Here is a 27,996-nt window from a genome sequence, read left to right as displayed (position 1 = left end):
CAGGTCTGAATCCAGGTTGAGTTCTTACTTCAAGCGTCATATCAGCTCTCAGCTGTGGCAGCGAAGACCAGTTTTTGGCTGAACCATTGAAGGAGGACTCGGCCAGCAGCAGAGGGACTGTTCGATGACCCAAACCGGACTCCAGAGTCACCTGTACAACCTGAGGGCCAACAACAGCTCGTCAAAAAGAAGCAAACCTTCTTTAAAGTTTTACAATGAATGTTCTGCGAGGACGCTGTGGTACCTTGACTTCGACGCCAAAGCTCTCCCCTTCATTTCGTCCGTCCGGTTCTCTGAAGCTCTCGGTGACCTCGGTGGCCTGGTCCACTCCCAGGAACCAGTAGTTACAGTTGTAGATGTTCATGACCGACCACAGGTCACTGACATCGGGCTTCGATGCCTCGCACTGTTGATCCTTCTGCTTTGCCGTCATGGCGGCTGTTATCGTTGTCACTGTGTTGAGGATGAACGGTGAAATCTGCAGATGAAAGACACACTGGTGATGAGTTCACTGACAGTCGGGAAATCACCGCGAGTCCAGAGAAGCAACACAGAGTCTCCAACATCTGTCAGTGTGATTTCTAAATCCATAAATAAATACCTTAATTATGATTTCCTCCACTGTCACGGAGCCCCTCAGTGGCTGATTGGGGTGAGCTTTGGTTTCCAAGGTGACCGAACAAGGTCTCAGTACCTTTTGGATAGAGCCAGACTGATACCTTTAATCACGTTTGTTCATCTCTCATTACTTACAAGACCACTAACACATCACATTTTCTTCCCCTACAGTAAGACACTTTTTCAGTTAATCTGTTACCCGACTCATATTTTTAAGGGTAATGCAGTAAAAATGGTTTTACTCCCAGTCGTTTACTACCCAAAACGCTATGGGTTTAAATGTGTCTGACATATCAAAAAACACAAAGCAGAACTGATATAACCATTGAGTGAAAGGTTCTCTCTGAAGAATCTACAGACTGCAAAAAACAAGCACACTCTTACGGTGGTGACAGCCTTGTCCTCTTTGTTTTGGATGAAGGGGCAGGCGAGGACCTTCAGCTCCCTCAGGCTGGCTCTCATGTTCTGTGTGCCGTCCTCCTCGGCCTGTAGCGTGAAGTCGCACTGAAATGAGGCCACGAGAGCTGGGGCGTCGGCCTTCATCAGGTTGGCCACGAACACCACCTCTGGGTCCACCACCACTGCTCGAAGTCGAGTCTTCACTGTGGAGGCTGCAGAGAGAAAACAGTCTTGTGATGGTTTTTCTTTTTTTGTTTCCGTTCTCGCTTTGTGATTCTGAATGGTCGTCTTTAGCTTGACTGAGAAGCTCTGAATACTTGGAAACATCAATTTTACAGTTTTATACAGTAGATATACTCAATCCCCCCCGCCTCTCCGGTTGGGGTCTGGTGTCCCGATCTTACCAGTCTTGGGGTCGGCTCGTGGTTCAGTGGTCTGTCTCAGCTGCAGTCTGTCGCTCGGTGCAGAGGTGGCGGGCGGAGCCGAACTCTGCGGCAGAGCCTGCAGGAAGAAATCTCCGACGGCCATCAGAAACTCCACGCTTGCACAGAGATAGAGCTTCTGCAGAATGGCCACCACCTCCCGTTCTGCTGCGCTCTGCCGGTACGTCACGTCGATCGTGACCCCAGAGCTCTCTTCGTCTCTCTGCCTCACCATCCTGCAGCAAGTTAACACAATGTGTGATCACTGACCGAAAACTCTCATCTAAACCACTTTGGTAGCAAAAAACTAAACTGCTTTCCATATGGATCATATTCACTGTGCAGTGTGATCTGACTGTTTCTTCTTCTTCTCTGAAAAACAACTACAGACTATTTGATGAAGAACTCCATCAGTGATTGATCACGTCATCAACAAAACAGTCAGACAGACAGAAAGCAGAGATCATTTGACTTACCGCGAGGTGACCCTCTCCATGCCGGTCCTCAGGTCGTCCAGTGTGCAGGCAGTCAGCACCGTGCTCACCTCCATGCTGCCATTATTTAGGATCTTCCCTGAAGTTTTTAGCAAGTGTAGGGCAAATTCTCCCAGTCTGAGGTCCTGCTGGTTCTGGAGATCTGAGGACTGGGAACAGGGACAACAGTCAGGAAGAATAACTAACACTTACTTGCTTACTCCAACCACTGGACGAATAGCGTCCCCCAGATATCAGTTTCTTTTCACGTCCTTGTTGTTTCTAACTGACCTGTTTGGGGTCGAGGTACAGAACCAGACCAAGAGACTCGATGTTGAAGTTAAACTTGACAGTCTCCAAAGTTTCATCGTCCTCTTCACTGTGGCTCACAGTCATCTTTCCAGAACCACCTGAGCAATCAGGACAAAGATCACATCAACAAAACGGCAAGAAAGCTTAAAGTGGATCTATTACACTCATTAACAATATTTTTATTCTTGGACTTTCGAGCAGCCTAGCTTGATTTAGGGTTCAAAATAATCCTGGTCTATCTTATATCAGATACATGTCAGCGCTTTGAGTACTCCGGGAGAGTAGAGAAGCGCTATATAAGAATCAGTCCATTTACCATGTCATCAGTCAGACACAGAAACCAGACAAATATCAGGGTTCAACTCTGGATGAGTGAAGATCTGAACATAAACTCAATCGGACCTGTCGGGGTGGCTCCAGCTGCTCGGACCTGCAGACTGGTCTCCTGCCGGGCTGCGGCGGGCTCCGGGCTTCCGGCCTCTCCCAGATTCTCCATCAGGATCCTGAGCACCACCTTCAGGTCGTCTTGACTGAGCTTCACCTGCACAGACGCATCAGTCACTACTCAGTCTGTCTACAGCTGTGACTAGAATGAGGCTACGGCTAAAGGCTGCTAGCCTAGCCTAAACCTGCGTCTTTATTGGAGGTGTCTACGCAGACTACAGACCACAACAAACAAACTGCATCCAGCTTCCAAGTAAAAGACGAGACCAGCAACAATATAACTCTACAGAGAGGCCTGTCCTCAGGGGAAACTGTACCTTTGGTGGTTTACTTGTCGACTGGTTGTAAAAACAAGAATAAAATCATTAGTGGAATTTCTGACACATTTTATTCTATTGAGGAAGATTATTACATACGTCTTAAAACACCAACCATACTGTACAGCTACTCTGTTTTTATATCGTCTTGTAATCTGGGAAAGATTTTTGGTTACAAGTTTAATAATGTAACAAGCATACATGTTAACTTCCTCTTCCTCCTACCTTCATGGGTTTCAGATCTCCATCGATCTCCACAGCAGCCATCTTCTTGTACCAGGAAGCTGCCAGGTTTCTCTTGATGTTCAGGTGCAGGTTGACCGGTTCAAGCAGCTCTCTGCTAGGTTGGTTTGAGTCAGGCTCTAAGCAGGTCCTGGGCCACAACAGGAAAGACTCAATGTGCTTACAGGAGAAACGAATCAAAGTCTGCATATAAAAACAAAAGCTTCCCCTTCAAAGCTTTCTGCTTCTGCACCTTTTTTTCAAGCATGACCACAATATCCTTGGAATTCCTGATCTGACTACTTGCACATGCAGTTTCATCCTTTTTCTCAGATTGACCAGCAAATTTCACTGTTTTAACACAAAGGAGAGGCGCCAAGATTCAGGTGGCCAGATTGGGTCTTCCTTCCTGCACGTCTGTGGAGGTTCTCAGTCATTAAAGGTCACGGTAGTCTTAGGAGCTTAAAAAGACATTGAAACCTCTCGCGTCTTATCCAAGAGGTTTCCTGCAGCTTTAAAACTTTTAAAAACTGAAGAAGCTTCTTGGTGAAACAGACTTAAAGAAGTCCAGTTGCATCTTTTTACGCTCCTGAGACTTCCTCTAAGGTCCTATTCTAAGAACATCATTACTGACATTAAGGATTTCAGTCTTCAGGTTCTTTCATTTCACTTTGTAAAATCTTAATCAACACCATTAACATTTCTGACTGTGGATCAAGTCTGTGAGGCTTTGTTTCACTGACCTGGAGAGTTTCACCTTCGTCAGCTGGACGTCCATATTGTCGATGACGGCTGGCAGCGGACATCCTGTGACATCCAGCAGAGAGAAGCTGTTCCCAACAGTAATCAGACCCAGGTCCACCTCCAGAGCGTTGTTGGAGGTGGAGGACTGTGGTATGATGATGACTGGGGCCTTAAGGTTGATGTCCATGGACAGACGGAAGCTCTTCTGGGCGAAGTCACGTACGCTGGACGCGGCCTTCTCCGCTGCCTGAGCCGTCGCGGCGCTCAGAGCTTCTTTAGCGGTCTGGAAGTTGTTGGTGAAATTCTGCAAGAAAATTTAAAAAAAAAAAAAAAAAAAAAAGACAGTTTTCTTCAGTCCAGTAGTGACTATTTCATGCACTCTTAGGTGTTTTAAAAACCACTGGATCCAGGTTTCTTTTTGCATTTCTTCTCATTGGCAAAAATTAAAAAGAATAAAAGAAAACTCACAACATTAATACTGAGAAAGAAAAACAAATCAAACTGGGAGGAGGGAACACAAATAACAAACCAGTGCAGGTTTAGCTGCTCGGGTCAAACTAAAAACAGTTCTACAAACTAACTTTCAATCATCACGTGTGACTCACCAGCAGGGACATGAAGAACCTGTGCAGGTAAACCACCTGGATGCAGCCCACGTTTAACTTCACTTTGCCGTCAGTTTTGGAGGTGTCGGCGTAGCCCGCGCCCTCTGTGGCGTTAGGGGTCAGACTCACGCTGAAGCTGAACACCTCGTTACCCACGATGGAGATGGCCTGAAGCATAGTCGGAGGGAAACCGTTAGCTCACACAAGAACACAAACACAAGAGGGCAGGACGATCTAAAGCAGTCCCGGGGTATCAGGGTCTGAAGACGTTATCAGTTTTGACACAATGGAGTGAAGCATTCTTATATAAGACAACTTACTGACCTTCTTGTGGAAGCTTTTGGGATCAACGTTTAGAACAATGAAGTCTCGCATGCCGCCTGATATATGAGTCTGAGGTCCTTGCATCAGCAGCGAGCCATTAATACCTGAGGTACACAGCAGGCGTGTTACATCAGGTTTGGTAGTGAAAACTCACAGAAAACAAAATTCAGCTCCGATTCAGTACCTTGGATCTTGATGTCGGCCATGTTGCACAACTGGTCGCACACTAGGACGTTGAAGGCCCCGAGATCCATGACCACCTTCAGGTCTGTGACCTGAGAGTCTACAGGTGACACCAGGGCAGCTGCAGGAGAAAAATAACACATGACGCTGAGTTTTAAGTCAGACGCACATTGTGTGTGTGGGTGTGTGTGGTACTGACTGGACTTCGCAGAAACCGTCTTATCCTCCGTCTTTGGTCGGACTTCTTTCTCTGGAGACGGAACGCCGCCGCCAGATGACAATGCCGTCGACAGGAAGTTAATGGCTGACAGCAGAGCTTCGGTGTGAAGCATGACGTCGAGTGAGGTGAAAGTCACCTACGACCCAAGAGGAAAGCTGATGCATTTTAGTGGTTCTCAAAAATGTGCAACACCTGGGATGTGTGACAGATCTTAGTCCCGTGGTGCCACGTTCATCACTGGTATTTTATTAAGTTACTTTTCCCCTGTTCTACCTCTCGTCACAAATACAGGTTTTGTTGTTAGACAGCGTAGAGAGACGTTCATAGAAAGAACAGGCTCAAATCTATCAGAACAGGATGACGTGACGTGGAGCATTTTTTGTGTCTGTGTTGTAAATTTGAGTAAAACTTGGGTGATGCAGTGTGAAAATGATTTCTAAATCAGACAAATCCACCTGGTAACACTAGATCTGTGCAAACAGGGCTAAAGCCAAGCTTGCATTTCCTTCAACACGACCATGAGATGTGCAGAGATGATGCTGTACTGATCTGCAGGTGATGAACTATGACTCACATTGATCAGCTGCTCGGTGTTTTTGTAGACGGTGGAGAAGTTTGGTCCGGCACGGTCGGCCTGATGAAACAAACAGGCTGATTAAAAACTGCTGAATCTCAAACCGTCGACCCCACACGTAGTTCTCGCCTCCACCTCCCGTGCATGAACAAGTAATCACATGGTGACCTCACCTTACAATACTCCACTTTGAGCAGTTCAGCTCCAGACTCGACTGAAGAGCTGATGAGGCACAGCGGCTCCCCACTTGAGTCTAAACCAGAAGAGACCAAAGCTGTCACATCATCAACATGTTCGACCGCACATGCACAACCAAAGAAACCAGTACAGACACACTTGTGTCAGTAAACCCTGGTGTGCTGTAACGCTCTGACCTTTGAACTCGAGGCACTTCAGGGCAATTTTTCGGATGTATGTTGCTGCACTCATGTCGTATTTTCTGACTTTTGTGTTAATGCCCATGTGGGCGACGTGAAAGACCAGGAAAGGGGACTCCTTCTGTTCCTTTGGCTTTTTCAGAGTCAGAAGCACCTTAAGAGAAGTAGCAGAAAACACATTTAGATGACAGCAGAGCGCCAACATGTTGGAGCAACAATGAATGCAAAATTTTGTATCTCTTCAGATACAGAATGATCTTTCAGACTCTCTAAAGTCTCCACAGACTGATGTTCTCTTGAAACAGAGGAAAAGTGAGTCAGACTCTGAGCTCTGGCAGATTTCGTACCTCTTCCACTTCAAAGTTGAGGAGAACGCTGATGGTGTTTTCATTCTGAATTCCATTGGTTGCGGCCACAGCACCATTAGATGCTGGTGGTAATGACACCACATCTACCAGCTGCTCTGCAAGCTCTGCTTTCTCTGTGGAAGCAAAGCGGTGATTAAAACACACACGTGTGTTCAGATCTTCTTTTTCATGTCTCACTAACTGAAGTAGCGATCAAGTTCTTACATAAGAACCGTGCGTCATGGCCACTCAAACATCAACTTTGCTGTGAAAGCGACCCGACTTTAACACTAGTGATAAATGAACTTTTACTGAAATGCTCTGAGGGAGGATGCTCATGCCATCGTGTGTGCAGTTTCAATGCCCAGAAAAAGTAAATACTGGTCTCCACCCACCACCACCTGCCCACCAGATTTGGGTCCCTGCAGCTCTGCCCTTTTGCTGAATGAACCAGACACCATTTTATTGTACAGATGAAAGAAGGCAGTACTAGATATTTGTTTAATTTGCAAGTCATAGAACATAACATGGTTAAAACTTGCTCCTGGGTTCTTCACAGTACTGGAGTAAGGATCTGGTTAAGTCCAAAGATAATCACTTCAGCTGTGTCTGAATTTACAAGCTGAAAATGACTTTTCTCCAACTTATTTCATTTCCCATCATGTGCTGTGAGAGTGAATCACCTTGGGCCACCTGTCTCTTCACATCCATGCTGTGCTCTTTGTTCCCCTCGCCAATGTTCTCTACTAGAATCTTCATCAGTACACCAAGATCTTCCTCACCCAGACTCATCTGATGGATACACAATAAAGGTTTAAGTCTCACTCTGCAGAGTCTGAATCCTGGTTCAGGAAAACAAGAGAGACCTACATTTAGGGACCGGAGCACTCCCTGGACCTGGACTCCGGGAATCTTAGAGAACCAGGAAGCTGCCAGGTTTCGGGTGACAAGCAGCTCTAAGTTGATTGGCTGAAGGATCTCGATGTCGGGCAGAGAGTCTCGCTTCAGTGTGGTTCTGAAAGCACAGTGGAATCTGTTTTTATCTGCTGGACCTTCGTCATGTTTCAGTGCAGCTAAGAGGAGAAACATTTCCCATCAACTGGTGTGTACGAAGACGCCAAGCGATGAAGAGAACTGGATGCAATCAGTGCATTGGTACCATTTCTAAGTCCCAGTGAGGTCTAAACAACCTGAGTTTAGCTGGATTTAAACCAACAAACACAATTAAGCAAAAGCAGAACTGTTTCCATCCCTGCTCACAGTCAGTGTATTCACATTTCTTATGTTGTTACCTGGACAGTTTCAGCTGCGTCAGCTGGACATCCATCTTCTCCACCACAGCTGGCAGAGGGAAACCCTCCACCGGCTGCAGAGAGAAGCTGTTTCCCACCGTGATCAGACCCAGATCCACCACCACAGCATTACAGGAGGTGGAGGACTGGGGGATGATGATGAGTGGGGCCTTCAGCTTGATGTCCATGGACAAACGGAAACTCTTCTGGGCGAAGTCTCGAACACTCGACGCGGCCTTCTCCGCTGCCTGAGCCGTCGCGGCGCTCAGAGCTTCTTTAGCGGTCTGGAAGTTGTCGACGAACATCTGAAGAACAAAAGCAATCAGGTGTGAGATGACAGACTTGAGTAGACTTAGAGAGACGCCATGAAGGAGCAAGTCAGAGGGCCAATGTGAGGAGTTCACTGTGTGCACAGGTTCATTTCTGTTTCACAAACCTTCACAGGGATATGAACCTCATGCTGATGGCAGGCTTTAAAGTCGCTGCGCTTACACACCAGCTGGCACTTGAAATCAGGAGTTGGAACCGAGACGTGGAAACTACATTAGTTACGTTTTTTGAACATTTTTAATATCGTAAATATCGAGCTGAGTGTAGAAGTTAAAAGGTTCATATCACGACTGACGTATGAAACAAGAATGAAAGTCAAACCCGCTTTAAGGAGACGTCACACAGGCAAAGGTCATGTGACTGACGGGGGGGTGGCAGTGAGGGTGTGGGGGGGATAATGAGGGCAGCTGAGTGATTTGCATAGCACATATGGAGGACGTGAGCTCTGATTACTGTCAGATGCTGTGCATGAAAAGCATTCCTTCTTCTGTCATCTCTCCCTGTGTCCGTGCTCACTCTGCCGAACATTCAAACCAGTTTTAACCATCTCCTGGTCTCAGACGGGTGGCGCTCAGGGTTTTGAGTGACTTCCTGTCTCATGTGCTTTGTTTCAGTAACAGTTTGGTGGAAACACGCTCATTGAGGATGATTCTGCTGGACTGTCGGCTATCCTACAAATTTGTAACTGCCTGGATTTCTATGTCACGCAGGTGGGGTTTACTTTTATACTGCAGAAATCAGATTGTTGACACACCCTAAAGACATCCATTAAATTGCACTGACAACGAATATAAACGCACAATATGAGAACTACACCGTACGTCTGCCCTCTTGGCCTGGTTGCTCTTGGAAAAGAGATTTTACCTGGATAAACAAAAGGGTAATGAAATAATAAAAATTAAAAGTAGCGTTTTAGAAAAATGAAAGTGAAGCAAGCCCTACAAGCCAACAGCTATTTTGCAACATTGGGTTGAGCTCAGGCTTTGTAAAAAGACTGAAATGTGTTTCCTGCTTCTTAAACATATGAATAGTTTTCCTTATTTACTTCTTTTGATATTTTAATTTATAAAAATAAACTGGTTCCAAATAGATGATGCATTATAGTCCGTTAATCATCATTCTGTTGATGAGTTGAGGACAATGTGTCATGGGAGGTCAGACGTATTCATATTTTCTAAAGTTATGAAATGAGAAATAAATACAGATGTGATGAGAAGCTGATCAAAGAAAGCATGAGCAGAGAGTATATTTAAAGTTGTCTTTTTGTCACTTCCCTTCTCCCTCAAAGTTAAACCTCGTCATATCGCGCCATTCAGATTAACCCGAGTCTATGACCAACGAGTAGAAGGTAGAGACGGGGGTTAATCCGCTCACAGAGACAGGGTCCCTCTGGGACGTTAAACCTGATGATATTTAAGCTGGTGGTGCAGCGGTGTTGTCGAGTGAAGCTAAAGCAGAAGGTTTTGTGCAGTTCAGAGGTGCATGCTGGATGCTGTACCTCGTCACCAGATGTATACTGAAAGCTAAAAGAAGCCTGCAAGAACAAAACACATCAACAAGACAAGAAAGATGAGAGACAAAGAACTGCAGAGAAAGGTCATGCAACAGGGAACAAGACATCTCTGATTTGACTCTACAGCTACAAACACATCAGAGAAGTTCAGAGTTTAAACTAAAGCTGATTCCCGACGACTGTCCTGCAGACATTACAGTGACAGCTGCAGCCAAAAGCAACTGAACATATAGAGTACAATACAGTTTCATTTCACAGTGACATGGAGCCAATTTCTGTCCATCCCTACTCACACTCACTCATTTCACAGAGGTCAACCACACGGAATGAAATTTGAAATTAACTTATCAAAAGGTTGGAATGGGTTTATAAACCACCATTAAGGAGCAGCAGCGGTTGTGTTCTGGTACGGAGGAGACTTCAAACACTTACAGAGGGACGTTTAACGGAATAATCTCACAATAAATAAAATCACTTGCATGTATATGAAAAAACTCATTGCTAATTATCTCCTGTTCTTCAGAATGAAAAGGCAAAGCAGAGAATTTTGGAAATTCTGCAAAGAGCTTGAATAGGAAACAGAAGGTGTTTTTTTCTAGCAAGTGAAGCACATAATCCTGATACAGCCGTCTGATAGTGGCATAAACTCTCATGAATGTCTCAGTTCCTGGTAGAATTCAACAAAGGAAAAGTAATCGAGTTTAAAAGAGGCAAAAAAGTACTTTAAGCACTTTAAGTATAAGTACTTAATTGATATCCTAGAGGGCAACTCCAGGCCTCGAGGGCCGGTGTCCTGCAGGTTTTAGATCTCACCCTGGGTCAACACACCTGAATCACAGGATTAGTTCGTTACCAGGCCTCTGGAGAACTTCAAGACATGTTGAGGAGGTCATTTAGCCATTTGAATCAGCTGTGATGGATCAAGGACACATCTAAAACCTGCAGGATACCGGCCACGCTGATCACAGAGTGGCTGAGTGTAGAAGGGCGGAGCCGATTAGATTTGGGCCACAGTGTGTCACAGATAATATAACATAGGTTGATTAGGAAGCATGTCAGACTGTTCACGGTATCCTGCTGTGCGCTGCAGACGTCACCTGAAACTGCAGATGTGTGAGCGTGGACTGCTGGATCATAGAGGACATTGGCCACACACAGACAAGGCAAAGACTAGTTCTGTAGTTAGTGACTGTGTTAAGTTGAAGAGCACAGAAACAAAAGCAACACACTCACAACAAATGAAGGAAATTAATACTTCGATATAGGAATCTGAGAAGCCAAATGAAAGAAAGAGCCCACATCACATTTAAACACCGAAATGTGTTTAAAAATGAAATGTGTTCAAGACTAGAAGTGTGTGTGTGTGTGTGTGTGTGTGTGTGTGTGTGTGTGTGTCCATCACATGTGTTTGTGTATTTATACATTAACCTATAAGCACCATCACAATCAGGAGGGCAACCGTAACCAGGAGCCCAACGGCCTCCACACAGAGACAACAGTCATCTGGCCTTTTAGGGGTCGCCTGTGTGGAGGTCAGGGCTGAGTGTGAATGTGCATTTAATGTGTAGAGAAATATGACGCTCCTTACCAGCAGAGACATGAGGAACTTGTGCAGGTAGACGATATGGATGCAGCCCAGGCGCAGGGTGACCTTCCCGTCCACCTTCGACATGTCGCCGTAGCCGTCGCCCTCGGTTGCCCCGGGAAACAGAGAGAGTTTGAAGCTGAACACTTCCTCACCCACGATGGACACTGCCTGCAGGGTGAAGAAAAGACCACAGCGGCACTTTCCATGACTCGAGACAGAGTACAGAACTTATCCTAGTACTAAAAGATCCCAGCTGACTTTTTACAGAAAAACAAAGACACTTAAGTGCACACAAACTTCTAAAGTAGCTTCTTTGTCTGGACTCAAGGCAGAAAGCAGATCTGATCATATATTGTGGCACGTGTACTGTTAGCATGACAGATGCTCAGGCTTCAGACTGCTTGAAAACCTCTGCTTTAGACAGCTAATATTCACTCCTGGGTCTGTACGACATCAGTGAGAATGGATCTCTCTGTTATGGTTGTCTCAGGGAACCAGCTGTGGTTGACAGAACAGCAGCCGGATCCACATGCTGATGCTGTTAAAGCCTTCCTGCTTATGAGAGGCAGAAAGCTGGCCTTAAAGGAAGGGCAGTTAAGCAGCTTGTTATAGGCTCATAAAAGGATACAGGATTTTAAAGTGCGAGTAATAAAAAACAACCTTAGTGGATTTCAAGAATGAAAATATAGAGCTGGAAATGAGTAATCCACTTGAAATCAATGTTAAACATCCTACTTAATGATCTGAGAAGTCTGTCTTTCTACCGCCTTTAGAATAGAATACAATAGAATGCCTTTTATTGTCACTATACACATGTACAATGAGATACAGAGCATCTCCTACTCAGAGCAGACCTGTGGGAAAGCAAGGTGCACAGTTTTACAGCGCTACATAAATAGTATACAAAAATATCACATGTACAAATACACTGTGGAAACAAAGTATTCCAGCAAGTTTTCCTGCTGCGGACCTTTCTGTGGATGGTATTGGGGTTGACGTCTGTGACCACGATGTCTCGCAGCCGTGCGAACACCTCCGTCTCCTTCGGCTGCACCAACACAGACGCGTCGATTCCTGCAGAGAGGTCACATGACCACAATTTATGCTTGATCGTGTGCCGTCAGCGTGCCCGTGCTTTTATCTCTCACTTCAGCTCAAGTGTTCGCACCTTGGACTCTGATGTCAGCGATGCTACGGCGGTCATCACACACCTCCACATGGAAACAACCCAACATGGCGACCAACTTGAAATTGAATATTCCTGCATCCTTAGCTCCTTTAGATACTGCAGAGAACGAGAATCATATCCTGTCACATGAAGATCATTCAAGACACACCTGTAACCAGATGGTTAAGCCTCACCTGTCCGGCTCTTTCCAGTCTTCTCCACCTGCTTTTTGACATCTTTGTCTTTGTCTCCGCTGAACTGTGATGGCATGGCGTTGTTCAGGTAATTGATGGTTGAGAGTAGCGCTTTAGTGTGAAGGAGGAAGTCCAGAGAGGAAAACTCCACCTGAAACAGCAGTAGAGAGACACCTGAGAGGAAGCATGGCATCATGAACCGACTGACTGCGAGCCACTATTTGTTTCAGAGATAAAACATCCAGACCCACACTTTTTAAAGCGCTTCTTGGACAGGAAATAATCCCTGAATGACCAACAAATGTCGAGTCACATGTTTGTGTTGTTTGTATTAAGAACAAAAAAAAAAAAAAAGTCATAAACTGAATGACTAAATGCTGATTTTAACAGTGGAATAAAAGAACCGCTCGCCCACTCACCTTCAGCGTCTGCTCAGTGTTTTCAAACAGTGTCTGGAAGTTGGGACCGGCGGGGTCGGCCTGCGGCAGCACAGAGACACAAAAACACGTTCAGCGGGTTCATGTTTCTGTTTGCTGGATAAAAGGCCGATTCTGACTATGTTACCGGACTGATAGCGCCAGGCAAAACGATCTGAACTGTGGTGTTCTGAGCCATTTTTGGCCACATCAACACAATCTTCAGTCACACCACGACCCCACTTACTACATGATTGTGACCTGTCCCAAATCTGTGTCTATTATGTGTAAACAGACCTCTCTGCATTCAGTCATACTTGTTATTAATCTCTGTCTCTCTTCCACAGCATGTCTTTATCCTGTCTCCCTTCTCTCTCTCCAACCAATCACAGCAGATGGCCCCGCCCCTCCCCGAGTCTGGTTCTGCCGGAGGTTTCTTCCTGTTAAAAGGGAGTTTTTCCTTCCCACTGTCGCCAAAGTGCTTGCTCATAGGGGGTTCAATTCAATTCAATTTTATTTATATAGCGCCAAATCACAACAGTCGCCTCAAGGTGCTTTATATCATACAGTAGATCCTACAATAATACATACAGAGAAAAAACCCAACAATGAAATGAGCCCCTATGGCAGTGTAAGTGTGTCCATGTCCTAAAATGAGTGAAATATCTGAGGAGCAGGATCACCAGCAGTGAGATCCAGTACTACATGTAGACCAAACAGGTGAGTCTGCTGGTGGTGTGTTTAATCTTACCTTGATGAACTCCACCTTCAGCAGGTTGGTGCCCTGCTCCGAGGAGCTGATCAGGTGGAGAGGCTGTTTTGTACCACCTGAAACAACAAAAACACATTTAAAAAAAAAGAACAAAAATATCACGACTACAAATGGAGACTATGAACAGGTACACAACACAAAAGAATTCGTTTAAATTATGATGTTAATAGCATCTGTGCTACCTGGCAGGTCGCAGTAGTCGAGCATGACTCGTTGCAGATACGAGGTGACGCTCAGGTCGAAGCTTCGTTTCTTCCCTTCGGCTCCCAGGTGACAGATACTGAAGGACAGGAAAGTCTTTTCCTGTTCCACCTGCCGGGTCAGCTCCACCAGCACCTGAACACATCGCACGCTGCTCGGTCACACGTTCTCATTTAACACTAGGACACCGCACCCCACCCCCTCCTCATGGGTCGCATGATGACCTGACACGAGAGCCAAACATTCACACACCTCTTTGACTTCAAACTTGAAGTGAACATCAGTGAGATCCTCCACAGTCGAGCGCTGATGATCCTCATCTGTTGATTTCTCACTGGTGTCTTCATCCGAATCTGAACACAAATTACGCGCGACAGCATCAGTCACAGCCCACAGCGTCGTACAGCGTAGCTTTAAAGCTTTTAATTTGTTAAAAAACAATAGTCAGTCGAAATGCACCAAGCACTTACCCGTTTCCATGGTGTCGAGGAGGGTGGGGGGAAGGTCAAGTGCTCGCGGTCTCACCTCCACCAACGGCAAGACCTACAACAAGAATCGCCCAAACACGGTCAGCTAAACATCGAAGTGCAGGTAACTCTCACTCCCCAAAGTTCTCTCTGCAATCCCTCTAACATCCCTCAGTCCTCACCCTTGACCTCCCCATCACTCCCCAAACTTTCACCTGTCTCTACCACCCCCCAAATGTTTTTGCTCTGAAGTTTCCATCATCACTCACTCCTCCAATCCCAATATATCCTTTCTATATTAGTGCTTAGCTGCAAGACGAACGGTCTGTACCAAACGTACCTTCAGTGTTGGGGTGGATGGCGAGGAGTCCACGTTGGGTAGAGGGATGCCGTCGACCAGCTCGAGGACACTGTGGATCTTCTGGTCTGAGATCTTAACGTGTAGCAAAGGCAGCTCGCCCGATACCTTAAACCTGAAACGCCAGAAACGATTTGGATAAGGTGCACAGGTGAGTGCAGACGAGTCAGCAGAGAATTTGAACGCCTGTTCACCGGTGGGAATCATACCTGGGCATCCTGGCATCCTTTTCCACCATGCACTTGGCCAAACTGAGAGTGAGATCCATCGGCTGGAGGATGTGTTGGAATGAAGAACCCTGCTGCCGTGCTACCTTCCAAGCCTCACCTGGAATGAGGTTACGACAAATTAACTAAAAATGATAACAGATGTAATCTGAGGAAACACAGTTCACCTACTGGCCACTTTGTTAGGTACACCTGTTCTACTGCTCGTTAACATAAATATGGTGAATGAGCTGGTGCTTATATGCCTTATATGTATTCAATACTTGCACTTTTGTGTATGTGTAGCTCTGTTGTTGTGCGCTGATGTACCTGACTTGCTGTAAAGCACTTGAACTCGGCTCAGCGTCACGCTGTATCTGTCATAGGCTCGATCCATGATTTCCTCCAGAGACGAGAAGGAGGAAGTGGACGACCGGATGCCGCTTTGCTCAACACTGTTTAACTACAGACCAACAAATACACACTGGTGTTAAGTGACAGGCTGTAGTGCAGGCCTGTAAACACTCACGCTGTTGTCTTATCTGTTGCACTACGAGCTGTAAGGTCAAACCACAAAACATTTATGAGGCCAGTTCTATAAAAAGGCAAAACCCAGGCACACCAGGAATTTAGGAAAACAACTGTAAAATATCCAGAACTTAAACTGTACTGTAACGGAAATTTTTACGAGACACAGCTGACTTTCTTAAGGTCAGTATGTGTATTTATTATTTTTATAGTTAGAGAATATTAAAGAAACTGGTTATCATCATGAAAATATTATAAAAAAGGTATTTTCATCTTAAAAGCAGGGGTAAAACTAAAAGGACTGACCTGAAAGCAGCCAAAGTCCACGATAATGAGGTCCGCCGTGCTGCTGTAGAAGCCCGACTTTGGCAACAGCAGATAGGACGGTTTCAACTCGATCCTCAGGTCCAGGACCTTTCTAGTCTCAATCATGTGAGACAAACCTGCAGAGACATGAATCCCTTAAAGTCCTAAGACCCGAACTCTTCCACGGCATGCATTTTTAATTTCTCTTTGATATTTGGGCTGATTGGGACCCGATGAATGTAAAAACAAAGAATTACTAGGTTGGGTTTTTTTCCTGATTTATGTTTCTAAGAAAAATAAGAGCCACATATGAGGATATTCGTTTAGAATTTCGATAGAACAGTAGCAACATAACATCCTCGTAAGTGGATATCAGGCCCTTGTAGAGCAAAATTGAGTATTTTGGTCTAAATAACCCAAAATGTGATGTCCACATATGTGGACGCCAGGTCCTAGGAGGTTAAAGTCCTGGTATGGACCCAACAGTCCTGATCATCATAGGACTACATAACCTGTTCAGCCGTGAGGACAATGGACCCCTGCTCCACCGTAACTGCTGGTTTGAACAGAAAATAGTTACTGACCTGTGGCAGTTTTCTCTTTGATCTCCTCCAGTTTGGAGAGTGTGGCCGTGGTCAGGACCTCCAGATCCACACCTTTCTCTGTCTTAAAGAAGTCGACGATACTGTTGACTGTCAGCTGAAGGATGAAAACACAGAGAGAGACAGGAATCATAAGAAACAACCATCTTTGACTTCCCAGAGACACTTAAATGGGTTAAAGAAGAAGAAGAAGACACAGACACCAGTAAGACTAACAGAAACTAAATGAACGCAACATACGAAAGACAAGCAGCTTTCATTTACTGTGAAAGGTGGTTTAAGGCAAACGTGATCAGAACGATTACCGCATCATAGATGATCTCCACAGGCTGAGACTCGACTCTGAGCAGCTGGTCACCAGTGCTTTCCTCGGGGTTCAACTCGAACAAAACGCTGAGCAGAGACGAGGACGAGTCGCCCATTGAGGCGATGAGTGAGGGCGTCGCCCCCTGCTGCTGCAAACCAGTAACATACCAGTGCTGCAAGGTCGTCTCCACCCTGCAGCAGAGCAGGGTCAATACAAATACCAGTCAGACTGACATGGATATGTGGACCTTCCACCAAAAGTAGCACTAGAATATTTCAGCAGGTTGATTTATTTCATGTGTGTAAAATAAAAACCCCTGACCTGATGGCCTGAGCTCCGGGCCTCTGAGAGATTTTCGTCTTGAGGTCGATCATCTGGACCTTGAGGATCTCTGGTACATTGGGTTCCTCTCTGACCGTGACCGAAGTCCTCAGTAGCTGGAAATTGACGATCACAGCTACATACTGAAACAGACAAGTTCACGCCAGCTCAGTGTTACCAAAAAGTCTGGGTCCTGCTTCAAGTAGAGTCGGGTATTTTCAAATCTGCGCTTCATTTGACATTTGTGGGCGTGTAAATGATGAAAAACAAAATGTCTATAATTAGTCAGCCGCTGAGTGAGGACGCTGCAGCATGATTGTAGAAGCATGAAATGCTTCTTTGCATAGACACCTCACACGGTTAATCCGAGTGTCAGATTTTTACAACCGGATAATTAAAACTGAGTGTTTACTTGGATATAGTTTGCTCTGATGAGGGTGCTAAAGGCAACAATGGGAAACTTGAACTTATCATCTACAAAGCCCACGAGCATGCAGATAGCAGGTGTGTTTACCTTTCTGGGTAAAGCCAGATTGTGAGAGCTGCCACTGTACCCGATGGCTGTGTACAGCTTTTCCTTCTCCTCTGCGGTCATGATTTGGTCGAGTCCTGAACCTGAACAACGGCAGACACGCTTTCAGCCGCCAGTTTGGACAGAGCGAGGTTTTTAAGGGGAATCTGAATATCACTTACTCTCCGGCTCTTTGCTCTCCTCTGGCGCCTGCTCCTCCTTTTTAGCCTTCCTCCCAAATAAGCTGCTGAAGAAACCTCCTCCCTGCTTTTGTCCTGCCGCCGCCTTCTTTGCTGCCACCTTCTGTCCTGATCTGATCACCTGCAGGGGGGGGGAAGACGAGCATATGGCGTATAGCTAGCCTGAACTCTCCTCTGGTCTAATTTCAGTCACTGTGTTTACCTCCATGTGCGCCTGTTGTCGGCCCAGAGTGATGTTGAAAACATCCAGAACTTTCTCGAGATCCTGGAGGAGCAAACAGCAGGGAAACAGCAGCAGCAAAGTTCAGCTTCTTTATGAGCTCTTATTGGCAGCCAAAATCCTCATAATTAGGATTCATTAGTTACATTCAGTAACTAAGGCAAAAAAGCAGAAATCAAACACATGACTGGAATTTTCGTTCATTTTAAAGTGATCTTAAGTTACTTCATCTTCGTCATCTTCAGCAGAGTGGTGGAAGATTACAGAGTGCTTTGTGTAATTGGTGGAGATAAAATTCCCACTTGATACTGTTAGCTCTGACTCACCACCACAGCTACATGTGAGCGACTGTGGTTTCTGTTGGGTGTGCGCTCTGTTTAAGCTTGGCGCTGCTGTACAGAGACACCTTTACCTGGACTTGTTGCTCAGTTTCCTGGCTCACTTTGCCCTGGCTCAGCAGTTTGGTCTTGTAGGCGTTCTTGTAAGCCTTCAGGTTCTCCCGATGACGTTTAATGTTAGACCAGGACCACGTGTGTGAAAGAGGGTGGATGTGGACCTCTGTCACACTGTTGACGCCGTACTTCCACCTGAGAGAGGCAGAGGAAGCAAATATTTGTGAGTTTCTGAGTCGATTTTGTTCCCTGATCATCTCCGAATTGTAAACTTTACAAAACAGACCAGAGTTTGACGTTTCCTTTCACTGGGACGTCCGGCCTGAACTTCCTGTAGGGGGCGTTCTTCACCATGCAGTCGATGGACTCCAGCAGCTCCACCATGGTGAGGTACTGTACAGGAATCCGAGGGGAATGTTTAGAGAACAGTCTCACCTGTCTTTGCCTCCCATCTTGGTCTCATATTACCTGTGGTTTGGTCATCTCGATGGCAATGCTCTGGACCTCCAGCTGAAGATCTGCCTTCGGACTCTTCAGCTCCAGCTCAGCGCTCGGGTTGATGCATATTTTAGCCGAAGCGAAGATTGGTTTGAAAACTTCAGGGAGAAAAATATTTATGGGTGAAATTTGTGTGGATTTCACTGAGTGTAAGACGGTAAATACAGAAATGCAACAGAACAGGGAGGCTGAACTATGTGAATGCTGTTCCTCCTTTTAAAAGAAGTGTTGAACTCACTGTACTGATAGTGAGGAAGCTCCTGGTCCTTAGTGCAAATCCCAGATTTTAGCTGGCCCTGCACGAGAGGAGGAGACAGACGATGAGCGTGAATGTTTCCTCTGACAACAGAATTAGGGTCACTCGGCTGACAGGTACGTACATTTGTGGCTCTCATCTTGCAAACTGTTGAAATTAATGCAACTTACAGTGTCTCCCTTTATGGCTGTAACCAACATAGAGATCACTGGATGACTCCATGAAATGATGACGATTACCTCATTATTTGCTCAAATTAAATTAAAGGTTTAGGACTAAGCAACAGCTTTATAGCTGTAGTTAACATTTACATGCCTTTTCACTTATCATTAGTTTTATTTTTACTTTTTATTCTTGTTATATTTTTATTGTTAATTAAGAATCAGCTCAAATCAGGTGACTCTGTTCCCAACTCACCACGATGTCCTCCCACGATCCTTTGTAAAAGATCGGACTGTTGACGTTCCAGTAGGCGCAGAGAGACTTCAGACTCCCGAGCTGCGGTAAACATGTAAACAGCAGCAATCAAAATCATGGATCGATCCACATCACATGACCGATGAGCTATTCTGCATCCTTCACACAGGTGACGTGCAATTTAAGCTTTAAGCTTACAAACACCAGATAACAAGGAACACAGAATTAGAGGGCAAGCAGAGCATCTGTCACCTTATAGATGATCTTTGCTGCCTCGTTCAGGATGCACTCTTTCCAGGTCGCATCAGTGGTCTAAAAAAACCCAAAGAAAACACAGCGATGTACCAACAGCAACTGCACAGGTAGCTGGAAGTGTGTATGCGTATATGTTACCTTAAGGCTGAGCTCTGACAGCGTCACTCCCATAGACAGGGGGCGCTGTGGATCCGACAGCTAAAACAAAACAGAGCAGACATGAGCTGACTCACCTTAACGAGTATCCGGATTTGAACCTGGATCAGTACTTACATCATCTTCGTAGCGCAAGTGGATGCTGCTGATGTTCACCTGCAGGTTTTTAATCACCTGAGTGGCCATTTTCTCCGCAAACGTGTCCTTCTTTTCTTCCTTGGGTTTGTCTGAAACAATAAACAGTATAAAGCAAGTCTTACTTACTTGGATTCATACCATTTTTACTTCACGCTGGATACAGATGGTTTGTTTCTGTTCATTCATAAAAAGATTCTGAGCTTTAAAAGGCAGGTCCAAGAAACCAATATGTAACAGAGATCCTGAAATATCAAATCAGCTTGAACTGATGCTACCTGTCTTGTGATTTCACACTGACCTCTTCACAGATCAGATTTTCACTACCATATAGAAATGGCCAAAATAATAAACAGTAAAACTGCAATCTTTCTAGAATATTTATAAAAGTGGTATCAGTCAAAACTATTGTTTCAGTTCGTTTAGTGTAATATTTTGAGGACCAACAGGCTTTGTGTTGATCATAGTGACCAGGTGGGTGGAGGCTGGTGGTACCACCTGGCATATTAAATAACACTGAACACCTTTACCAGAATTTAAATGTGAAAACACACTGCATAACCATCGAAATATCCAAATGGACTAGACTGCAAAGAGACCCTGTCACAAAGGCCTAGCGAGCTGTTGGTGACCTCATGGAGCCACTACAAAGATGAGGTTTTTCACTCACTATGTGGCTAGCATTACACATTTTCTCCTAGCAACCAGTGGTTTCCGGGTGGGTCTCTAGGCATGTGTGATTGGGGCCTTACAGGAAAAATGTCTAAACAAAAATAAATAATTTCACTGAACTACTATGAAGAACTGTTTGCAGTACTGAGTTCATTCAGCTTAAAAACAGGACTGTAGTGACTCAGACACACCTGTGAGGTAAGGTAGAGGAGACAGCAGTGCAGTTTAACAGAGCAGCTAGCAAAAGCTCAAAGATCAGAGAGAAAGAAGGAGCAGAGAAGTCACAGGAAGAGTCAAGTATTCACAAATTAGGAATTAGGTCCTCCACAGTGCGCTCTATTCATGTCCAGCTCATCACTTAACAACCTAACAGCCTAAAAAGGGATGCTGCACGGCAGTCTGCCTAACTCCTGTCAGAAGAGAGACTCCCAGTGTGTAAGAGAAGTGGCTTCAGAAACCTTATTTAAACGGGAAGGTAATTCTGTATTGGCACTGTATTATTTAAGATCTTATATGTATATTATTAACCTGACATGAACACTGGTGTCTCTCGTAAGCCCGATACGCTACATGAACCACTTTATAAAAATGCTCCCGGGTCCTTGAATGATAAAAGTCTGCTTCATTAATGGTATAAGTCAAAGGATAATCACTCTCTGTTACAACTTATGAGACCATCTTTCCAGAACAACAGAATCTCCCAGCTGAGTAACATCGTTCTGAATGGTTGATCCAAACAAAAGGACCACGCGCCTGTTTTAAAGCACAAACTCAGTGAAAATGTGAAACTCACCTTCTTTGTGGTCATGTCGTTTCAGCTTCTTCAAGGCTTTTTTGTGCTTTTTGTGTTTTTTACGTCCTTTTGGGACTTTGGCAGCGTTAAAGGAAGAGACGGCAGTTAGTGTGAGAAAAGCCCGAAAGCACACAGACTGCAGGAAGCAGCAGCAGAAGACTCACACATTCAACACTAAAACCAAACTGCTGAACATGTGCGAGCCCGAGAGCACAGATGGGGGGCAGAGATACAAACTAGCACCTCTTACATTTCTTGACATAATCAGAGTGAGCTCTGAGATAATGTGTGTTTATTAACTAAAGGCAAACGGCTAATTAATGGAGCAATATGGCCAAAAAAAACAAACAAAGAATGATTCAAATTCAAATCCCTGAACATCTGAAGCTTTTTTTTTTTTAACTGGACTTTTATTGGACTGAAGAGCTGTGAAATGCAGCCTTACCTTCTGATGCCAGCATGCACCTACACACGTGTGTGACGCCGACCTGTGTGTCTGTGTGCGTTAACCTTTATGTTTCATTGTGTGTGCCGCACTGTGCGCTTTACCCTTGACTGGCTCCTTGTAAACCACGCTCTCCAGACTGAACAGCAGATCTCCGGTTTGAGATGCTGACAGCCAACGCAGCATGAACGGGACAAACAGGATGTTAATACATTCATCCATTCACCTGTGCAGGACATGATTCACACACTGCGGCGGTCTGGTTTGGACACTTCTGACCTGAAACCTCACAGTGAAGCTCTGACACTTAACACACACATCTGGGTAGAATCTGCACATACGGGATGAGAATTATTTGGTAGCTTAAGCTGTTTAGTTTGCAAACCTGCAAAAAAAAATCTGAGTTCAGTGCTGCAAAATGTTTTTTTAAAAATACCCTGAAAAAATATCTAGGACTAAACTGAGACTCTGGTTTCTTCGCAGAAACACCAAGTGGAGGAACTAAAACTGTGCCTGTTTGTGTGGTGGGAAAAATGTGAACTGGAGGAAGCGAAAGTTAAAACCACAGGAAAATTTAGCAGAGCAAAGATGGCAAATGAAGCAGGAAACAGAAAAATCCACAGGTATCCACAGGTGTCACTGAGGTCAGACTGACTCACCCCTGCGTGCGGCCATCTGCAGCGCATCCTCGATGCGTTGCAGTTCCCTCTGCTTGGCCTCCTGCTGGTAACGCTCCTCCTTCGCTGCATCATACTTTAATGCTGAGAAAAACAACCAAAACAAAGCCAGAGTTAGTTTTAACCTCCACCAGCGTCGACCTGGTGCCTGCTCTGAACTGTCTCCTCCTACTGGATAAAGAGCCAGTTTGTCCCTGCCGTCCTTCACGGGACCTCTCCGTGTAGTTGGAGCTCCCTGTGGAGTTTCACCACAAACAAACTAAAGTTCAGTTTACATTCAGCATGTCAGGAGTTACTGTGTATCTTACAAATGTGTTCAAGGTGTTGTCATCTTTATAAAGCATTTACTGGCATGCTGCTGTGTATCTCGCTTTGTTGCGCAAACATTGTCTTTGCATATCATCTCCGGTTCTGTTTTTCTTGCGCACAGAGCAAAACTGCTCCTTTGGGTTACTTGAAGTCAAAACAGGATCACATGAAAAAACTGTTACAATCAGTCTTTAAGTAAGAGCCGCTTATAGAAAAGAAACAAAACATATTACACTTGTAATATGACTTCTTTCTCTCACCCCAACCAGTTGCAGCAGATGGCCCCGCCCCTCCCTGAGCCTGGTTAAAAGGGAGTTTTTCTTCCTACTGGACACAAACCTTTTCCAGATCCCCATATATCCCTTTGAAACATCCCAGGATTAGTTTTCAGAAATCCCTACATCAAGATTAAGGAAGAACCCCAGACGGGAAACCAGATACCTCTACACAAAACCACCGAGACGGTTAATCAGAGCTGCACGATAAGTTTACTGGAAATTGCTGTTTTTTTGTTTTTACCTGAAAGGTTTTTCTACACACCTTAAATCCAAATTCAACACAAAGCTGTAGCAGTTTCACAGTAAAAGCTCTCCACTAATCTAACAGCATAGAGGCTTTTACTTTGAAGGAATTTAAAAACGGATTACAAGTTAAACCGCTGTTATCATACACTTATTTGTTTTTTGACATCGTGCAGCCCTGACAGGAAGCCCAGAGAACGGATCGGACCTAAACCCGAACCTCCACCTCTGAACTGGTAGCTTACCGTTATACGGACTCGTTTTCAGCTGAGATCCAGCTGGAACACACACATAAAAGCTGAGAAAACACTCCTTTATCAAAAGCAACACACTGTTAGTAAACTAGCCACGCCTCCATGATGCCATCTGTTAGAAAAGCCTGAAAAAAAACCCTCTCTCCTGTGTGTGTGTGTGTGTGTGTGTGTGTGTGTATGTATGTATATAGGAGTTATCATAAGCTGTATACAACTGATTACCAGCTCAAAAGAAAATGTATCGTCCACCTTCTGAGTTCAACTTCCTGTTTCTTCTTCTACTTCATGTGACACTTGCCTGGAAAGATGCTTATCTGCAAATTCAGCATAACTTACTGGCTCCAGGGACAACCAGAAGGTAAAGACCCTCCAATGTGGCAACCACAGCATCATTGTAGAGGTTCTTCCAGGGGATTTTCAAAGTCAGCTTCCCTGAAACACAAACACAGATTCTTTCTGATTATCAAAAGGAAAATGTTCAACATCCCAACCCTTACAGAAGTCTTCTAGATGCTGGTGATTGGTCCAGCTTTTGGTGTGTTTGTGTTTATGCTGGCTATCTGCACTCGTGCACGTAGGGATATCACTTCCAGCTGATCATCATCAGATTAAACAGGAAGGAGCTGAGTAAGCTTAGATTTTTAATTGCTCTCTTAAACCTTCAGCAGCTTGCTAAACAGGTTTGGTAGCATTAACTAAGAATTTACCACCCTACCATTATGTTTACATATGATCACTTGAGGCTACTGCCAAAAAAAAAAGAAGCATTGCTGTGTCAAAATGCTAACGTCGAGGTTTTGAGGGTGTGTGTGCGTGTGCGGGGGTAGATACATATTTGGTCTATGGGGATGGCTGACTTGTGATGTGAAGCAATAAAGCACACAAAGAGCTTCAAAAAAGATGGCATGAGGTGAATAACAACCATCAGAACTCACCGATCTGTCCGGCCTTCACTTTGAAGGGAACATCAAACTCACTCTGAAACACAAATGCACACACTATTAGCACCATGGCCTGTGGAAAGGGATGACGAGCCAGGTGTCCAGGCTTAAACTCTGCCATTTTGAGTATTCTCACTCAAAACACACTCCAAACTACTAAAGCATCTCAGAGCAAACAGGAAGTGAGAATTTTGCAGCCTACAGATTATGTGGTTAGCCTGTGTTTACAACACATATGATTTAACAAGCTAGCAATCTTCTGTAACCATGAGGAGGCCACAGTTATCACACCATCACAACACCATGTGACAACCAAGCAGAGTACAAAGGCCAAAAACAGACTCCTTTACATTAAAAGCTCAGGCCACTCTATAAAATCATCACACTAAACCACAGGCTGCACGTGTCAGTGTGTGAGGTTTGGGACTTACCAGAGCATTTTCTTTAACTCGCAGGTTCTCAAGGACAACATTTCCTGTAAGAAATCAGAAGAAGAATCAGAGTCAGCATATCTGATTGTGTGTTTACAAAAAGAATCATATGTTTCACACGTATCCCTTTAGATGCTTCATTTGGCAAAATTAAGGTAAAACTTTAAACTCATTCTGATACAAATACTCGGGTGTATCAGCCTGATTTTGCTACAGCAGTTTTATCGATAAACCTGCCCAGGATCCACCTGGATGTGAAATCCTTCAGGTGATTTTCCATAAGCAGCTAAGCCAGTATTTGATTAGTGGAGAGAAGCTTCCTTCTCATGTGTGCCAGCAGCATGTTTACAGATATGAGGAAACATTAGGAAGCAGGAATGTAGCCAGACAGGCGGCAGCACATTGCCCACATGTTACACTTCTGCCATGTTCACATATTACTGACATGTAATGTCCTGGAGTTTTTACTGAAACTGGTTTGAACATGTACACAAAGGCTAACTAACTTGAGGATGTTTGCTTGTTATATTGCACAAGTAACAGACATTAAAAGGTTAATGAGTCCCAGTTAACTTCCTCATGAAAGACTATTCAATTAAATTTCCAGCCGTGGCTTTGCTGTAACATCATTTTAATATGTTTAAGTGAAAGCATTTAATCAGTCTGTGTAGCAGTGACAAAAATTACCATGCTGATGATAATGGCTTAACCGCAGACGTGCTGCAGTGTGTGTGTGTGTCTGATAAGCTGCAGGTTAACTGAATTAACTGAATGCACCTTCTGTGTGTCACTTTAACTTCAGCGCCACTTCACAATGACTGATCTGGTATCTGGATGAGGCCCAAACACCAGGACATGTGCAGCGGGCTGAGGGTCCGCTTTCAGTTACTGGACCCGAATGTGGGCTGCAAAGTTCAGTCCCCCTCCAGCGCCTGACCTCGTTGTAATATCCGGTAATTCAATAACAACGAGTCGCTGTGAAAGCTGGACGTGAAAACACTCAAATGTCCGTGTTTATTCTCTCGCTGTGAGTCACTCTTTAGTTCGGCGAACATTTAACAAACTTAAAGCATCCCCAGTCAGCAAAAAATAATATTCAACCACAGCACTCAGTAGCTTCCCCTTCTACTTCGCTGTATATTAAGTGGAGGTGTAGCCCAAACACCAGACGAAGCTTTAACGAAAGTTAAAATTTCACCAGAACACATACTAAATTACAGCTTAAATTGATGCCGATATTATCAATAAACTCTATCGCTTTACAGTATGTGTTCAGACACTTTAATTATACTTGTCAAGTTGTGCAAAAAGACGCAAGCACTAAATTTAGAAATTTTCGAACGGAGTCTGGCTCGGATGCGTGTACAACAGAGACAGTTCCTAGCTAGCTGCAGAACCCACCTCCCCAGATCCCGATCTTGAGCTGAGACTTGTCGAGATTCTCCACGTAGTCTCCGATGAACCTATTGAGCAGGTCGCTGACCAGAGACTCGAAAACCATGACCGAAAGCTCCGGGATGGACCCAAATACAGGGTCACCGTCAGCTTTCCCCTGATTTCCGGCTCAGCTGATGACAGATATTCAAGTCTGACAGCTTCCGAGCTCGACTGCTCTGCCTGGTCGATTAGCTCCGTCTGTGTGAGAAACCAGTGCGTGTGTGAGAAGGAGAGCATCGATCAATCAGTCAGGTGAGAGTGAGTCAGAGCTGGAGGGGTGTGTGTGATTTCTCCTCGACCTGGTTTGTGAAAGAAAAGATTCTTTGTGTTTCAAGTCTCCGAGGACGCACTGTGTGTAATATCAGCACTCGGGTCCCCAATTACAGTGACTGTAGTAATGCAATGCTCATAAAAACTTTCTTGAACAAGAATAATATTTTTAAAGCAAGACACCCCAACAGTGTGTTAGCAGCACAGAGCCACTGCTGTCATTGTGCACAGCGCTGCACAGTTGATAAGATCGGTGGAGAGAATATAGTGATACGGATCACTGATTTTCTGACAGCGGTGAACCGAAAGTGTCCAAACCACAAACAATAAAATGAAACTTAAGTGCATCTGCAGAATAAACAGTTAACAGGTTCAGGCTCTGGGACTCAGACTGATGTTTAAAAGAAACTATAAATATCCACCTAATTATGTTACAATAAAAACAATAATATTTTTGATTATTTTTTTTAACTGAATGATTTGCAAATATGTATAGATTTATAGCCCCGAAATAACCAACGCTGTGCCTTGATGATAGAGGGAGATGGATACTGTGAGGTCAAAAGTGAATTGAACTAATCAGACAAAACAGAAAACAGCTCGGCCCTCCTGCCTGCGATGCTAAAGTTGATTTGAATGCTTGGTCTGGAAGCTTATTTCTAAAATGCTTTTGGTGCATAGACTGTATATAAAAGTTGGACGTGATCAAGTTAAAGTGAAATCTCGGGCTGAGCATTTTCACGGTTACCCTGTTGGGATTTTGAAATGGGACACCACATGCCCATAAAATATATGTAGCAACTTGTCCATTAGTGGCATAATGTGCTTCACCTTATTACTTTTTAAACACCATTATTCTAAAGTAAGCATCAGATTACGTTCAGTAAGTGAGCAAAAGTAGCAACTGAGACTATCATTTCATCAAAAAAGTGTTTAGTGAAGTCACAAATCAAGCGTGACTGGATCATATCTTCTTTGCAGTTTGACTTCTTTTTGAAGCCACTCCCTGCTGGCCATTGGAAAGAGTGCAGGCTGAAGCTGAAGCTGTGTCTATCC

General features: G+C 44.6%; 1 protein-coding gene across 5 annotated transcripts in view; it reads right to left on the bottom strand.

Moving 5' to 3' along the window:
- The window catches only part of vps13c (vacuolar protein sorting 13 homolog C), a 52,854-nt gene extending 25,985 nt beyond the window's left edge, over positions 1-26,869 (bottom strand). For 2 of the 5 annotated variants that reach the window (XM_085409133.1, XM_085409428.1), the window contains exons 1-56: positions 26,635-26,869; positions 25,234-25,277; positions 24,797-24,839; positions 24,198-24,293; positions 23,853-23,885; positions 22,760-22,861; positions 22,205-22,267; positions 21,656-21,730; positions 20,173-20,282; positions 20,038-20,097; positions 19,897-19,956; positions 19,645-19,725; positions 19,210-19,267; positions 18,942-19,069; positions 18,760-18,866; positions 18,494-18,668; positions 18,064-18,126; positions 17,844-17,982; positions 17,665-17,765; positions 17,151-17,293; positions 16,828-17,020; positions 16,505-16,619; positions 15,921-16,057; positions 15,417-15,549; positions 15,090-15,207; positions 14,863-14,995; positions 14,526-14,598; positions 14,308-14,408; positions 14,037-14,190; positions 13,834-13,910; positions 13,086-13,145; positions 12,667-12,817; positions 12,473-12,589; positions 12,275-12,378; positions 11,305-11,472; positions 7,874-8,178; positions 7,452-7,596; positions 7,265-7,373; positions 6,582-6,715; positions 6,232-6,388; positions 6,031-6,110; positions 5,858-5,917; positions 5,263-5,419; positions 5,065-5,184; positions 4,881-4,984; positions 4,557-4,724; positions 3,951-4,255; positions 3,211-3,358; positions 2,627-2,765; positions 2,204-2,322; positions 1,916-2,082; positions 1,422-1,675; positions 1,003-1,229; positions 602-694; positions 245-478; positions 29-160 (exon numbers count right to left, since the gene is read on the bottom strand). In XM_085409133.1, the coding sequence (XP_085265259.1) occupies positions 29-160; positions 245-478; positions 602-694; positions 1,003-1,229; positions 1,422-1,675; positions 1,916-2,082; positions 2,204-2,322; positions 2,627-2,765; positions 3,211-3,358; positions 3,951-4,255; positions 4,557-4,724; positions 4,881-4,984; positions 5,065-5,184; positions 5,263-5,419; positions 5,858-5,917; positions 6,031-6,110; positions 6,232-6,388; positions 6,582-6,715; positions 7,265-7,373; positions 7,452-7,596; positions 7,874-8,178; positions 11,305-11,472; positions 12,275-12,378; positions 12,473-12,589; positions 12,667-12,817; positions 13,086-13,145; positions 13,834-13,910; positions 14,037-14,190; positions 14,308-14,408; positions 14,526-14,598; positions 14,863-14,995; positions 15,090-15,207; positions 15,417-15,549; positions 15,921-16,057; positions 16,505-16,619; positions 16,828-17,020; positions 17,151-17,293; positions 17,665-17,765; positions 17,844-17,982; positions 18,064-18,126; positions 18,494-18,668; positions 18,760-18,866; positions 18,942-19,069; positions 19,210-19,267; positions 19,645-19,725; positions 19,897-19,956; positions 20,038-20,097; positions 20,173-20,282; positions 21,656-21,730; positions 22,205-22,267; positions 22,760-22,861; positions 23,853-23,885; positions 24,198-24,293; positions 24,797-24,839; positions 25,234-25,277; positions 26,635-26,734 (6,972 nt within the window). In that variant the 5' untranslated portion in view covers positions 26,735-26,869. The remainder of the gene's footprint in view (positions 1-28; positions 161-244; positions 479-601; positions 695-1,002; positions 1,230-1,421; positions 1,676-1,915; positions 2,083-2,203; positions 2,323-2,626; positions 2,766-3,210; positions 3,359-3,950; positions 4,256-4,556; positions 4,725-4,880; positions 4,985-5,064; positions 5,185-5,262; positions 5,420-5,857; positions 5,918-6,030; positions 6,111-6,231; positions 6,389-6,581; positions 6,716-7,264; positions 7,374-7,451; positions 7,597-7,873; positions 8,179-11,304; positions 11,473-12,274; positions 12,379-12,472; positions 12,590-12,666; positions 12,818-13,085; positions 13,146-13,833; positions 13,911-14,036; positions 14,191-14,307; positions 14,409-14,525; positions 14,599-14,862; positions 14,996-15,089; positions 15,208-15,416; positions 15,550-15,920; positions 16,058-16,504; positions 16,620-16,827; positions 17,021-17,150; positions 17,294-17,664; positions 17,766-17,843; positions 17,983-18,063; positions 18,127-18,493; positions 18,669-18,759; positions 18,867-18,941; positions 19,070-19,209; positions 19,268-19,644; positions 19,726-19,896; positions 19,957-20,037; positions 20,098-20,172; positions 20,283-21,655; positions 21,731-22,204; positions 22,268-22,759; positions 22,862-23,852; positions 23,886-24,197; positions 24,294-24,796; positions 24,840-25,233; positions 25,278-26,634) is intronic. The other 3 variants (XM_085409202.1, XM_085409268.1, XM_085409348.1) reach the window with 3 other exon arrangements.
- Between the last annotated feature and the right edge of the window lie 1,127 nt (positions 26,870-27,996).

The sequence above is a fragment of the Rhamphochromis longiceps genome, linkage group LG1 (genome assembly GCF_057381845.1).
Source record: "Rhamphochromis longiceps isolate RC_006_pf linkage group LG1, R_longiceps_female_GT1.1, whole genome shotgun sequence".
NCBI classification, from domain to species: Eukaryota; Metazoa; Chordata; class Actinopteri; order Cichliformes; family Cichlidae; genus Rhamphochromis; species Rhamphochromis longiceps.
This window is presented reverse-complemented; position numbering and strand designations above follow the sequence as displayed.